The sequence below is a fragment of the Octodon degus genome, unplaced genomic scaffold, assembly GCF_000260255.1.
Source record: "Octodon degus isolate 3935 unplaced genomic scaffold, OctDeg1.0 scaffold00005, whole genome shotgun sequence".
In the NCBI taxonomy this organism is placed as follows: Eukaryota; Metazoa; Chordata; class Mammalia; order Rodentia; family Octodontidae; genus Octodon; species Octodon degus.
The window spans coordinates 20,634,398-20,650,032 of NW_004524581.1; the positions used below are offsets into that span (position 1 = coordinate 20,634,398).

The 15,635-nt window shown below is 48.4% G+C and overlaps 1 protein-coding gene across 4 annotated transcripts in view; it reads left to right on the top strand.

Annotated features, from left to right (window-relative positions):
* Rcan2 (regulator of calcineurin 2) overlaps positions 1–14,547 on the top strand; it is a 176,637-nt gene extending 162,090 nt beyond the window's left edge. For all 4 annotated transcript variants that reach the window (XM_023719318.1, XM_004624092.2, XM_023719319.1 and 1 more), the window contains 3 exons: positions 1,194–1,367; positions 3,109–3,280; positions 12,065–14,547. In XM_023719318.1, coding sequence (XP_023575086.1) covers positions 1,194–1,367; positions 3,109–3,280; positions 12,065–12,225 — 507 coding nt within the window. In that variant the 3' untranslated portion in view covers positions 12,226–14,547. The remainder of the gene's footprint in view (positions 1–1,193; positions 1,368–3,108; positions 3,281–12,064) is intronic.
* Positions 14,548–15,635: the final 1,088 nt, after the last annotated feature.

Genomic DNA, 15,635 nt, shown 5'->3' on the forward strand with positions numbered 1-15,635 from the left:
TTTTCTTTCAAAGAGAAGTTATTTCCTTAGTGTCAATTTCTACATAAAGAACACACAGTAGCTTAATATCTACTGATCTTCTTACTTATAATAGGAATTATTTAGAGGATAAAAGTAACCAGAGAGGTGTTAAATACATGTTTTTTTGCTTCCCAGATTCTCTTCTTATGCTTGCCCAGTCTTCTTGCATGTCTGTCTCTTATGTAAAAGTATTAGGTTGCTAAAGACCAGAACATACGGTCTGTGTCTCTGTGACCCCTTGGAGTACAGAAAGGGACCAAACCTTGTTCCAAGTGAACATTTAATAAATAGTTGTTTGGGTTTTTTTTTTTTTCAGTTGAATTGAAGTGAGTGCATTGAATCAAAATGTTTCAATTACTGCTTTGTATTCTGAAAGGCTTGGCTATGCTGCAGAAGTAAAATAATCACCAAATCTCAGTATTTGAATGCAGTTGAGGGCCCTCTCCCTTGCCAAGACCAAATTTGTGCTGTGGGGAAAGGGAAGAAGTAGGAAAAGGCTGTTTCCACTCCACGGAGCTGCTTAGCGGCCCAGGCTGAGGAGGATCCCACTGGGACAAGCGTGCCCCAGGCAAGGCTCAGTTCCCTCACTTGGAACAGGAGGCTTTTTTTAGAGGAAGGCACTGCAATGTCACTCAAGGGCTTGTTGCTGACTTGGTCATACATTTGTTGAGCAACGCTAACCACATAGCTCTAAAAGGGTTGGGGTGGTGTGGACATCCCATACCTTTTGCCAAGAAAATGTCCCAAGACGAGTAATCGTGGAGGATGCTTTCACCATGCACATCAATATTTCTGAGATAATAGGCTCCTTCGAGACTCTGATGGCAGCTACAATCCCTCTCCTCACCATGCATACCCACACATATGGAAAGAGTTTTGCACAATTTTCAAGCTGTTTATGCACGCTGAGCCCTAGTCGCTAGTCTTCTCTAGGCCTCTCCGTCCAGGATGCAGATTCCACAGCTTCTCAGCCTTTTGGCTAAGGTCAAGTGCAGGTTGCAAATTTCAACCTGCATTCTAGCGCCGACCTTGGACCAGCTGAAGGATAAAGTATGGGACTGGTGATTTATTTTAACTTTACCTCACAGCCTGCCTGCTTTACTTATTTTTGTAAGATTTGGCATCGTGTGATATGCGTGGCCAATGGACTTATCCTGTGTTTGATTTATCAGGAAAAATTTGAAGGGCTGTTCCGGACTTACGATGACTGTGTGACATTCCAGCTGTTTAAGAGCTTCCGACGAGTCCGGATAAACTTCAGCAGCCCTAAGCCTGCAGCCCGCGCCAGGATAGAGCTGCACGAAACCCAGTTCAGAGGGAAGAAGTTAAAACTATATTTTGCCCAGGTAAGGAAATTCTTTCCCCAAAGTAATTTTGCCACACTTTTTTCTTTTTCAGAAATTCCACTCCTAGGTGTTGAAAACACATACATGCATACATGCATACATATGTGCAAAATTAATACACATGCATACATAATATCTTTACACACAGAGATAGAGAATATAATATCCTGTTCCCACAAAATAAGACTAAAAAATAATCACCCTTGAAATCTAGTAGAGATCAAGGACAAGCCAAACAGCTCAGCAGATTAAAGCAGCTGCAAGCAGGTGCAGGGACTGGGGGTTTGATCCCTATGCCTGCTGTGCTGGTCCTGCCCCTGGAGTGCGCTGAGATGGCAATTGAGACTGGGTGTGGTGGTGCGCACCTGTAATCCCAGCTCTTGGGAGGCTGTAAACAAGTGGATCACTACGAGTCTGATCTAGTAGTGAGACCCTGAACACCCTGTAGACCCTTTCCTAAAATACAAAAAAAAAAAAAAAAAGAAAGAAAGAAAAGAAAATCAGAGATCAAAAACACCAGCCCCAGTGAGCCCGCGCTTGTCCTCCAGTGGCCACCAAGCGGGGAAGTAACCATGGCAGGGTAGTCATGACATCTGTGTGTTCACAGCCGCACCACTTCCCCTGGACAAAAGCTGAAAACCTGGAATGTCCACCAAAAGATTGGCAAATTGTAGTGTGCCCGTGCTCCACACAGCTATGAAAAGAAAATGCACGTGGACACATGCGACAGCCTGATAAGCCTTACATTAAATGAAAGAAGCAGGCCTCGAAAGGTCTCGTGTTCTTACACCATCTGTATGAAATATCAGCGAGTCCACAGAGACACAAAGCAGCTTGGGCAGAGGGACTTGTGGGGACCAGAAGGTGGCTGCTATTTAATAAGGGGTCCAGGCTTGTCCTTCGGGTGATAAAAAGGGTTTGGAACTGGCAATTGGAAGATTTGGGGGGCCAGCAAGATAGCTCAGTGATCTAAAATGCCTGCTTAGGCAAGCTTAGATAAAGCACAGGGACTGTGGTTCTGTCCTGAGCACCATATGCCATGCCAGCCCTGTCCCCAGGGCAGGCTGAGCCAGCCAGAAGGAAAGAGAGAAAGAGAAAGAAGGAAAGACAGACAGACAGACAGACAGACACACAGGCTTTGGGAATGTCACTGAACTGTCAACTTTAAAGTGGTTAATTTCAGGGCCGGTGAGATAGCTCAACAGACTAAGCTCCCGCTTAGGCAAGTGCAAGGACCGGGGTTCAATCCCTAGCACGACATGCCACTCTGGACCTGCCCCCAGGTGCACTGAGCCAGCAACCAAAACAGGGCATGGTGGCACATACCTGTGAGTTTTACCTCAGTAAGAAGAAAGTCAGGGAAGGAGGGAGAAGGAGAAAAGGAGAGAGAGAGAGAGAGGAAGACACACAGGATGAAAGGCTGATTGATGTGGCCAGTTTGTGGCCAGAGTGGCCCAGTCCCATCAACATCACGTGTGGACGTATAACTCGTTAGGAATGCAGGAAGGCTGCATTTCTCCCGGGCCTCCAGCATCAGGACTTTGGGGAGTGGTCTGGGTGATGCTGATGGGCTCCACTGTGCTGAGGACCAAGCCAGACAGCCGGGGCATGGTGTGTGCCATGCAGTAAGGACCACCGCACACTGGTGCCTTGGTTCCCCTGTCCCTGGGTCCCCTCACAGAGTACCGGCATGCCACATCTAAAGCCACAGTGACCCAGTGTCGCATCCTGACTGTTGCAGGTGCAGACCTCAGAGACAGATGGAGACAAGCTACACCTGGCACCGCCCCAGCCCGCCAAGCAGTTCCTCATCTCGCCCCCGTCTTCACCACCTGTGGGCTGGCAGCCCATCAGCGACGCCACACCTGTGCTCAACTATGACCTCCTCTACGCTGTGGCCAAATTAGGACCAGGTGAGCTGTGAGTGGCCAGAACAGCCAGACAAGGATCTGGATTTCTAGTGGACTCACCTGCTCCATGTGGGTGGTACAGAGAGGATGGATGGGGATTTGGCGCCCAACCTGGCATCTGCTTAAGAGTAATGCGGGAAGAGTACTAAATGGCTCCAGTCTGCAGCTTCCAGGTCTCAGTGCTAATGCCTGCAGTTCTGACACTGCTACCTATTTTTTCTGGAGTTTCTGGGTCCTGTGAGAAAATTGCCTTCTCAGAACAAATAGGATGGGCTGGACCAGCTGGCAGGAGGCTCCTCTGCTGGGCAGCCTTATCCTATTGCTGCCAGAGAATCAGAGTAAACCCAAGAGCCTGCCACCCCAAGACAATCTGCCTGACAAAGTCCCCAAGAAACTGGTCATCTGCCTATAATTTTAGAAAAGTCCTGAGGTCACTTTGTTCCACTGTTGGGATCTGTACTTCAAAGTCATTTTCATTGCAATATAGTATTCCAGCAGGTGAACACACCACCACACTTCTAAGATTTTTCTATCACCAGCAAAACAATTAAAATTCTCTTGCACTTGTCCAAATAATTCTTTAGGTTTTATACGTAGAAATGATAATTGTCTTCAATTTCAGCAAATGGTAGCACTTTGTGCTCAGAATTATTTTTCCTATGTTCTGCAGGAGGAGAGAGGGTGTGAGTTTGAGGAGGTGCTGAACCCAGGGGCAGCTAAAGTCCTCAGGACCATAGAACACAGGACAAATACAGCGGTACCTCAGTTCATGAACTGAATTTGTTCCACAGGTTTGAGAAAGTTGGTCATGTTTGTGTTTGTACAGAAGAGATGGTCAGGATCATGTTTGTCACCCAATGTAGAGTTTGCAAACAAAACTTTGCCAAATGCTTTTATTTGCAAACCAAATTGTTTGCAAACAAAAGCACCCACAAACCAAGGTACCAATGAAATAGCAAGAAGTTGGCTCTGTCTACTGGGATTTCTGCCAAAGAGAAAAGGAGCTTTAAAATATAATTTCAGTGCTCTGAGCCTACCCCCAAGACTCTAAGTTGACTGACTAGGTAAAGCTGAGGCATCAGCACTTTTAAGAACTACTGGGAGCCTCGTGTGAGATTCTAGGGAAAATAAACTCACAATAAGTTTATGCTAGTATTTCATGTTGTGGCCCTGGTAAACATTTGCAGCAGATCCCCATCAAAACTCAGCAGTTCATCGGTCCATGTGCTGATTTGCGTGGACAATGCTATTCCATTCATCGAGGATGACAGAGTTCCCTGGGAGTGGGTTGGTCAACAGTAAGACCAGAAGACTTCCGGGCAAACCAGGAAGTACTTCGACCCTAACTGGTTCCTCAGATAAGCCTGAGGCTGTTTTGATTCATAAGCCCTCCCTGCGAGAGAACTGATGGCTGTCACTTTTGTGGCCTGAAATTAAATTCCAAGCATCCTCTAGCACAAACTCCTGGGGTCTCCTTGTAGTCACCAGTGAGTCGTTGACTCCTGGGGCCTTGGAAATGGCCCTGAGTCTCCCATGAAAAAAGTCACTTGGAGAAGCTATGGGTGTCTGAGTCTGGTCAGGGAAGAAAGTGATGTAACAAGAGGGTAGAGTTTGTAAAGAAGGACCTCCTGGAGGCCTGAGCTGGAGCACTCCCTGTTTGGAGTAGATGTGCAGGGATTCTCCCAAGCCAAGCCCTGGGAAGCCACTTCAGTAGCACCCAACCATGTCTCCCCGAGTGGAGTGATCAGAGCCCAGTTCCTTGGGACAACAGTGCAATTCCCCTACACAGATAGTAACGGGGGATACCGCAGAGCTCTCTGCAGAGCAGTTTTGCCTGTCAACAAGTAGAACACCTAGCGGAATCCCTAGGGCTTCAGGCAATGGATTGATTAGCATTGTATGGAGTGAGAAACCGAGTTCCAAGAGCCGGTTAACAACTCACCATCTTTAAAAGAAGGCCAGGGTGAGTCAGACCCTCTGGCTTGCAGAGTCCCGCTGCCCTCTGCTCTACCTGGCACAGAGGAAGGAGGAGGCAGAAGGAAAGGGTCTGAAAGGCAGGAAGGGGGTGCTTCTCTCTACCTATGAGTCGTGAGTCTCTCAAGCCTGTTCCCAGCTGTGCCCTCCACCTGCCTTTATCATGGCAGCTGTCCAGCTGCTGTGCGGGGCTCCCCCAGGTATGCCAAGCACCGAGACAGAAGCTCTCATTAGCTCTGTGCCACAGGTCCAAGGACTAAGCTGCAGAAATGTGGACGGATGGCCTCAAGGTGACACAGCTGGCTGGTGATGGTCGGTTCCAGAGACTGGCTCTTCACGGGCCAGATGCGGCTGCCTTAGGCCTGTTCTGCCCTGACACCAGCAGCACATCTGTCCTCTCTGCGGGTTGGCAGTTTTCTCTACCCCCCACCCCAGACTCCCAGAAAGTCGGCCCAGTGTCCAGCATATGCAGATGGAGATGTGCGCTACTGTGTGCGAGTGTGAAGTGGGGGCGTCCTGCTTTTCAAGGATGATGATGTCTGTGGACAGACGCGACTCAGAGGCACTGGGGGCTATCTCTGCCCGTCTCCTTGTTAGCCGTCTAACGCTGTTTCCTCTCGCTTCCTGATGCCACATAGATAAGTGATTCATAGCCAACACTGCAATTGCAAATGTCACAGAGGTTCCATGGGAGGTTGCCACGGTTCATTTTCGGTGGCCAGGGTCACTTATGGGAAAGAGGGAAGCACGGCTCATGGTTCTGGATACTGGGTAGTCTAAGCGCAGGGCACTGGTTCTGCTTGGCATGTACGCAGGGGAGAGGACCTGGGCACCAGCTTTGCTTCAACACAGCCTGCCCTTGTGCCAATGAGACCAGTGCCATGAAAGGTTTAACTCAGTGCCTCCCAGCACTGTCCTCGTGGGAATTAAGGTTCCAACAATGGACACCCTTAAACCACAGCAGGGGCTGTTTGAGCTGCAACTAGGATGGAGCAGGAGCCGTACCCCAAATCCTCCCACCCAGGTCTCTGAGTCTCCCCAGCCAGGTGCCAGGGCAAGAGGCTCCTCCCAAGTGTCCTGTAGGTCTGCTCAGATTCTCACTCCTCCTCAGCGTGATTTCCTGTTCAGCTTCCTCCCTCCCCTGTTTTCTGAGGGGGAGAAGCACGCTGTACTCCTTTCCGTGTTCTTAGCCCCAGATAGCAGCTGGCACAGAGCGGATGCTCAGTAAATAGCAGGTGAATAAATGAATCCGTAAGTGAACAGAAAAGCTGCTAGTCTGCTGAGAGTCCCTGCCTTCACTAGCAAACTGCTGCTGCCTATGGCTTTAGCCAGACAGAGTCAAACAGCACTAAATTAATGTTTTCAATAACGAAGGGACTTCTCGCATTTCCATTTTAAAAAAGATTTAGTGAAACGCATTCTTAATCCTTTGGCGGAATCACTTCAGTAACAAATTATAACTCATTTCGTGTTAAGGGGTAGCTGCTTCCATTCCAGAAGCTCAGGCGCAGATAGATGAGAACCACAGTGGTGAAAAGCAGCTCTTGCGAGTGAGGACCAGAGTGTGTGCGTAGGGGGGCAGGTCTGTTGGCAGAAAGAGCAGCGGGGAGCCAGCCGGCTTCCCGGGTGGGGCGCAGGCGGGGCTCTGTCTGGGGTCCCTTCTGCCAACCCGCTGGCGGTGAGAGCTTTGCTATGTCCCCATGCCCCATGCTTGGGGAGGAATCAGGACCTTGCTGGGCGGACCTCAGGGAGACTGGGGACACAGGCCTCGCCCTGACACTCAGGGGTAAAGTTGTGTGTCTGCTCTTCCCAAAACAGATGCTGGGGACTCTCCAGCACAGAGGGAGAGGTCAGGTGAGAAACTTCTACAGAGAAGCTTGGAATAAGCAGGGAGACAACGGTGCAGTTACAAGCCCCACCCCCACTGTGGGTTTCCATGGAAACCCTTAAGGAGATATAATTGGCGACAAGGGCCAATCCCATTTGAGAAGTTTCCTTCAGTTCTGTTTATTACAGTGGGAGCTAGTCCATAGTGTAGAAATCAGAAGCGGCAGATTATCTGACTTTTAACAGTGCTGGGGCTCGACCCAGGGCCTCACACACATTAGGTGATGCGCTAAACTGAGCCGAATCCCAGCAGTCAAGCACTGATCACTGTATGGTTCATTTCTAATCCAGGAAGGAAAATAAATTAGAAAAATAAAAACAGTGGCCTGCACTTATATTGTGGTGCACCATATGTCAGGCAGCATTCGACCCCTTCCCTCTATAATCCATATCAGTGCTCTCAGACAACAGGTATCCTGAGGGTGCTCTTTCTTTAGCTGGAAAGGCAAGAAACAGAGTGATTCGATTCACCTGCCTAAGACTGCACCACCACGGGCATTTAAAATGTATCCCTCTGTCCCTGGCCACAAAGGACTGATTCAGAAAGTGTAAGAAACCAAGAGACCTCTCGAAGAGTAAAATAACTTCTCCAAAGAAACTCAAGATAACTGTGAAAGGAAATTTTAAAGATACAGAGCTTATACATCTGCCCCTCTGCACTTTCTTTGCTGTTGGCTTCCCTGGCCATATCCCCGCCCCCCTATTGTAGAACATGCTGCTGGGGCTCGTCTGTAGGCCAGCAGTATCGAGGATACCAAATTATGTTTAAGAAATAGTTGCCAGGAAATGGAAGTTCCACACGTTTCTCCAGATCTCCCCCTCTCCCCATGTTTTTTGATGCGAAACAAAATAGGAAAAATCTCAAACAGCATACCACATGGAAGAGCTTATCCACAACAATCAGCAAAAATGGCAGCAGCGCAGAGATGCCAGCCCTGACACGCCGCACCACACTGCGCGGGAGGCTGTTTGCAAAGTGCCAGGCTTTGTTCCACTGCCTGATGCCCCAGAAGGTCAAGCCCGTTGTCACTGCAAATGCCTGCGGGGAGCAATCTGAAAAGTCATTGTCTCTCCTCTGTTTCCCTCTTGCTATTTTTAGCTCTTGTTAGAGAGATCAATTTTAGTTAACTGCAGGGGAAGGTTGAAAATGGTGCTCCAGTTTCTAGTTTGTGTATGTCTGCTATATTTAGATCGTTTTCCAAATTCCGCTCCATCCCTACACGCTGTCGTGAGCAATTTTGTGGAGTTACGCTTGGTACACACTGCTTCCCTCAAATGGAAAACACATTTCATTAATTAATGGAACTTACAAGGAAGGAACATTTTCTATTCCAGGCTCTGATTCAGAGGTGGAAAGAAACATCAGTTTTAAAAATATAGATGAGCACCCATATTTTTGGTGCATGTAGGATGTGGCTCCTGTTAAGCCCCAGCTCTTGCTCAGCAGTCGTGGCCCTGTTCTGATCACAGGAAAGTATCTGCTGCCACTGGAATCTATCGTTGCTGCTAGCTCAGGCTCTAAGCGCCGTTGCCCACCTGAAGGACTCAGGGTGGTGGGGCTGCAGAAGACTCCTCCTTTCCCATTTCCTTTCTAAGGGTTTTCCCCAGGAAAATATTCTAAGGAGCTTTTCATCCAGCATCTATTCCACAGGGCATCTTCAGTCACCACAGAGTGGCAATGTAAGTTATTCCCTTACTCATAGGTGAAGTGTCCACATGGTAGAATATTTGAAAAGATCCACAAGAAAGGGAAGAGATGACTAGCAGATTTTATCATCCCCCAAGTAAGTGCTCTAAGTAGGACCACTAGGGGCTGTGTGTCCCTAGCTTTTGCCTGTGTCAGGCCCCTAACATTAGGAAAGGAAAGATGACAGGCCCTGCTCCAAAGGGACACCCGATCTGCAATTGCACAAAGACATTTCCCAGCAGTCTCTGCTTCTTGCTTCTCATAGAAGGAGCCTGCCCTGATGAGGGTGGAGCACAAAGCAACTGTGTACGACAGTGATTTAAAAAAATGGTAAATGTTCACATTTCAAAAAATGCATTACAGACAAAGATGGGTTCCCATTACGCCCTCCAAAAACTCCTGCTCATGTGAACTGTGCTCATCCCATCATGCTCCGTGCTTTCCAAAGCTCTGGAGGTCCTCTTCCCTGACAGTGTAGACCCCAAGTGATCTGCTGATGCTGCTGCCGAGTGCCATCCAGTAGGACAGCACCTCTTCAGAACATGAGGTGTGTCTTCATCCACCGACCTAACAGATCTCGCAGTGCGCAGAATTTCGGGATCTTACCAAGGCCCAAATGGCCATGAAAGGTTGATGTTTTGAATCAGTGTCATTGAGGCAGTCATGACAATGCAACTAAAGACAGTCAGGATAGAGGACTCTAGACCTGCTTTGGAAAGTGGCAAGAACAATGGGATGGGCATGTTCAGTGTGTGTGTGTGTGTGTGTGTGTGTGTGTGTGTGTGTGTGTGATGGGTGGATTCCTGGCAGTGTCTTTTACTGTAGTACATGTTTTTGTTGTTATTTTTACAGGGTCTCACTACGCAGTTCGGACTTACAGTAATCGTCCAGTCTCAGCCTCCCCAGCAATGGAATTACAGGCGTGTACCACCATGCCCAGTTTCAGGGCGGGCATGGCACCCCCCAGGGTTCTGGGGCTGGCACAGCATGCAGTACTGGGACCAAACTTGGGCCTCTGCGCTTGTCAGGCAGGTGCTTAGACTGCTGAGCTGTCTCCCCAGCCCCCTGTGTCATATTTTTTTTTAATTTGAACACACACCTTGTGGGCTGGGGAGATGGCTCAAGTGCTGCTTTGTTAGCCACCAAAACCGGGCGTGGTGGTGCACACCTGTAATCCCAGCACTAGGGAGGCTGAGACAGGAGGATCACTATAAGTCCTAGCTGTGCAGAGACCCTGGACCCAATACATAAATAAAGATTAAAGATTTTTTCTTAAAACATACACACACCTTGTAATTCTGCTCGGAATATGAGTCTGGTAGAGTGTGGTGGTACATGCCTGTGATCCTGGCACTTGGGATGCTGCGGTAGGAGGATCTGTGTGAGTTCAAGGCAAACTTGTGCTACATAGTGAGACTCTACAAAAGAAGGAAGGAAGGAAGGAAGGAAGGAAGGAAGGAAGGAAGGAAGGAAGGAAGGAAAGAAAAGAAAAAAGAAAAGAGAAAAGAAAAAAAAGAAAAGAAAAGAAAAGAAAAGAAAAGAAAAGAAAAGAAAAGAAAAGAAAGGGAAGGGAAGGGAAGAGAACAAAGTGAGTCCGGAAAGCGTAGGAGACTGGCGTGGAGATGTGTGTCAGGCAGAATACAGGGGACAATGGTATTTAAGGACCCCTCCTATGGGCAGGGACCATCCTGGAAAAGGTCTGGCGCTGAGGACAACAGCATCTGGCACCTGTTGGGCTTTGTTGAGCATAGAAAATCTCCAGCAGGGATTCTGGGGTGCCCTTAGCAGAACAGTGAAAGAACGTGTCCTGGAGGCATTCCAGCTTCAGGAAGTTTCTTTTCCTTCCATCTCACAAGTTTCTCTCTAAGCCTATGCGCAGTGAGTCACAACTCTGCACCACCGCGCACAGTGCCGCGTCAGGCTCCTGCACCCCACCCCCACCCCTGCATTATGCCGAGTTTTAGAAACTGTAACCACACGGATCACTTTCTCAATGCCAGGAGCCCCTCGTAAACCAAGGGGGCATGAGGAAGGTCTCCTGGAGCCCGCGGCCATCACTCTGCCTCCAGCCCCGTGGTTAGCAGGGTCCTCTGCTCCTGAAGCAGGAAGCAGCCAAGGACGCCCGCACGGGGCTTCAGTTTCTCTTTGGAGCAGTGGCCACACCCCAATACATCCCGAGACCGGCGTGAGAGTTGACTTCCCAGCCAGTGCTAGAGGGCTCTTCCCACACTCACTGGGAATTTGCCCTGATCATGCTGTTTCGGTGGCTTTTCTCTAGGCCTCCAGTTTCAATACAGACAGAGGAGACGGCAAGTGACAGAGGAGCATTGTCCTTTAAAGGAATGCTGGCCCCACCGTCACTGCCCCAAGGCAAGACCTGTACCACCCTGAGGAATAAGGCCTGGCTGTCTCCATGTCCCCAGCTAAGCTCACTTGAGCCCTTTTCAGGGTGACAGCATTAACGTCAGTTCTCAGGTGAAGGAATTAGCCGAAGCCCAAAGGGAAAAAGGGGCCAAAAAAGAGAACTTCAGTCTTGTAAGACCAAAGTCATTTCTTTTCATTTGTAGGCTCTCTCTCGGCAGCTGTCGGGCTTTAGTGGATTTGATAGTAAGAAAGTTTCCAAAATTAGAACAATGCAATGTCAGCATTAATAGGATCACAGCAATAAAATACCTCTACTACTGCGCAAGCTGACTGCATTCACTCGATGCGGACCATGCTCTGCACAATGCCGAGTGCTTTTCCACCCTGACAGTCCCTGTCCCCAAACTTTTAGGGTGCAGAAAGAAAATGGCCGAAGGGCGTGGCATGGCGAGATGGAAAGGGTCAGAGAGGAAGGGACCGGGACAAAAGAAAGTCCCAAAAAGCATGCATTCATGAGCCTTTCCCTTTAGCCAGCTGCACTGCCTAAATCTCTATCATCTCCAAGTAACACCATCGAATTATGGTTCTGTTGATGGATTAATCCAGGGATGACATCAGAGCCCTCCTGAGCCAATCGCCTCGTGAAACAATGCTACGTCTGGGCACTGCTGCACCACGACCAGCCCTTGTTCCTTGTGGATCTGGGGGCAGGTCATCCTCATCCCATATCCTGTGCCTCCTGCCCCACCCGCTGAGTCCCCAGGATATCCGAGCCCCTAGCAGACCCCAGTCTCACTTCCTCAACCAACCTTGCCAAAGCGACTGTCTGGAAACCCCCTCTTCTGTTTGTCAACCCTGTGCTTCTTGCTTTGCAGGAGAGAAGTATGAGCTCCACGCGGGGACTGAGTCCACCCCGAGTGTCGTAGTGCACGTGTGTGACAGTGACATAGAGGAAGAAGAAGAGCCAAAGACTTCCCCAAAGCCAAAAATCATCCAGACTCGGCGTCCTGGCCTGCCGCCCTCTGTGTCCAACTGAGCCAACCGCTCTGCCTTTTGGCGATAATATCTGTCCCCTCTTCACCATGCACCCCATCCCATTGTTTGTCAGAAACATTAATTGCCTTTAAATCCCTGGGTATTTGGTTGTTTGAGATTCTTTCCTTGACATCAAGCCTCTCAGACAAAAGGGCTAGGCAAGGGTGATATGTCTCCTGATCATATCATACCCATGACATAAAACCCACCGTCTAGAAAGTCCTAGGGGGAAAAACAAAAGTAGTATTTTCTTATTAAACAACGAGCACAGCCGACATCTTCATTCTCGCGTGTTGATTCAAACCAGAGACATCAGTAACAAATAGCTCCAGTGTTGTTTGTGAGCTGTTTTGGTCCCTGTCCTGATTGTGTGCACGTTGGTTTTCTTTTTTCTTTTGTTTTTTTTCCTGGTCACTTCAATAGGACCATCAGTAAACTTGACTTTGACTGCATGAGATTTCCTTACCTGGTCTCACTCAGTCCTCTGTATCCCAACATTCCCAGGACATGCATGACCACCAGCATTTCTTTTCATGATTTGAGGGTATTCTAACTCACGAATGGTTAGTATCCGGCCATGTCCTCTCTAGCCTAGGAAAATTACCTAGCTACCGGCAATGACCAGCTCACCAAGTCTGGGCAGAGTCACAATCTTGAGTCAATACTTCACAGCTCTGTCAAAATTCCTGGAGGCAAAACTGAGTTTGGGGCCAAAGATGTCCCTGCACGGATCTCCAACACCTCCTCCGTGTAGAACCTTCCCACCTCTTTGAGGAGGCTTGTCTAGGCTGATAGAGATCAATTTCAGACAAACCTGTTTATTATAAAAGTCTTGTCGTGTCTGAACGATTGTTTTTTTTTTTTTTTCTCTCTCTCTCTTTGTATATTTGTACAAATGTTTCTGCTGTGCTTTTAATATCTGGATGTTTTTTATTTAGAAACTCTTCAACCATTAGCTGCTTTAAAACATAATAGGTGCATTGCTTATGAATGAGTTCATACGCTAATACAGATAATCTGATACTATTACACAGCACTATGGATAACGCTAAATTTCAAAAGGACACAAAAGTGTCCCATGCCGATAGATGAGTGGCTAGCCAATATCTCTGCTATCAAGGCCACTTGTTTTTAATTCAAGATGTATCAGTGGTAGACAATTTGGATGGAGCGAATCTCCAGGACGCAGCAGCAGCAGCAGCAGCAGCCGAGCACATTCAAGCGGGTGAAGGTGGGAGACGCCTGCCTAGCTTCCTCGTGCCAGGCCCAGCTGCTCGAAAACATTGTTTGTGTTCCATGTGGTTTTTCTATTCTCTAGCCCCAAGTGCATTACAGAAGATACACCTATAGAACCATCCTCACCTTCCGCTCCCTCCGCACGGTGAAGGATTTCCTTTAGATGCAAATGCTGGCGATGCCGGAGTGGGAAAGCACTTTCATTCCCTACGCCTCAGACACACAGGCAGGAACAATAACACAGCCAACCGACGGAAGGATTGGTGTGGTTTTTGATTAAGGTGTATGTGAGTTTCATCAGAAACGTAAAGCTTCTGATAGCTCAGAAATTAAAAGTCCGTTCTACTGTGACTATAGCAATATAGTACTGCACGCAGTACGGGTGAATCCGAGGAGAGCATTACTTCGAGGGTCCTGAGTTTCTGCAGGGAGAAATGATTCCTTTTAAAAATAAAATCTGCAGCGTTGAGTAAGTCTTCTGTAGTGAATGGTAGGCTTTGGGTGGACAGAGTAGATTGAATAAAGGAGAAAGAGTGCCCCCTGGTGGAGAAATGCGGGACTTAGCTTTTGCGAGGAACAAAGTACTATAGGCAGAGAGAAGCTGAACTGACTCACTGGGGGCCTTGGCTTTGTAAGGTGTCCCATATTTCCAGGATGCAGATGAGAAAAGGTGTTTAGAGATGACTTCTGTTTCAAACCAGTCATAGCATACATGGCCAGCAACTTAGGAAAAGCTGAAGTGACCAACCTGTTCCATCATGCAAACCCAGTGGCATATGTGACATTGGTGGCTCACCTTAGTGACCTGCACGGCCACATAACCCCATCCATCCACCTGCCCCAGACCAAGCAGGGCTGGCTCCTAGGGTTCTAGGGCTCCTCGCCGTGCCTCAGTGGAACCTCCTTGCATCGTGAAAGTTACAATTGATCGCCTCAGCATTTCCGGGATGCAGCCTCCTTGGCACTATTGTAAGTTTGAAAGCTTTTCATGTGGAAGGGAAGGAGAAGACCCCCACCAACTGAATCATTTGTGCACGTGTACAGCTCCAAGAGCTTAGACTTCAAATATATCTGGTGAATGACCTTGGTCCTTGTCTCCTTTCTGTGCCGCGTGTCTGGGTTGAACGTCGCCGAGGGGAAGCAGCCGGGCAGCACGGCTCAGCAAGGCTGTTCTTGAAATGAGTGTTGGGGGAGGCCAGCTGGCGTATCTCTTGGCAGAGAGGAACTGAGCAGGCCAGGCGGGCTGAGACGGGTGGCTCACTGATGGGGGAGCAGGAGAACCATGTTCATTGCCCTGCCTCGGGCTGCCAAGGGTCCTAAGAACTTCCTGAACGTCTTCCTCCTGCGGTTTCTTAGTTAAAAACACTCCTATTGATTTTAAGGAAAAACGGTCACCAGCACAGGAAGACCACTATTGCAGTCTAAAAGGTGACACATCAGACTTGTTCAAAAGAGTGTCTCCGTCAGAGGAGAACTTCTGGAGAATGAGGAGGCCAACTTGGGCCTGGGAGAAGACAGCTGAGACACAAGCGGCTATGAAAAGGCCACAATCAAAAAGAGCCCTTTCTCATGTACACAATAGTCAGCATACCTAACACAGTGCTCGATTCAGGCCTGAAATACCCAGCCCATAAACATTTGAAACACACTTAATCTCATTTCTTTTCACATAAAGCAACTTAAAACTTCAGAGACATATGCCAGGCAGCTTTCAAAGTAGCTAAAAGGAAGTAAGTACAGTGAAGACCTGACTTATGAACAAGTTCCATTCTGGAAGAATTGGTCATGAGTCAGATTGGTCTGTATGTGGCAAAGTGAATTTGTTTTTTTGTTTTTGTTTTTTGTTTTTGTTTTTGTTTTTTGTATATTTTTAGGGTAGGGTCTACAGGGTGTTCAGGGTCTCACTACTAGATCGGACTCATAATGATCTGCCTGTTTACAGCCTCCCAAGAGCTGGGATTACAGGCGTGTGCCACCACACCCAGTCTCAATTGCTGTCTCAGGGCACTCTGGGGGCAGGGCCAGCACCGCAGGCCTGGGGATCAAACCCCCTGCCCCTGCGCTAGCAAAGTAAATCTTACTTTCATAGTACAGCTATGAAAGTTTGCAACTTGAATGTTCGTAAGTCAGGGACTTCTTGTAGGAGGAAAAATTAGTGCTAAAGGTGCAGAGGGG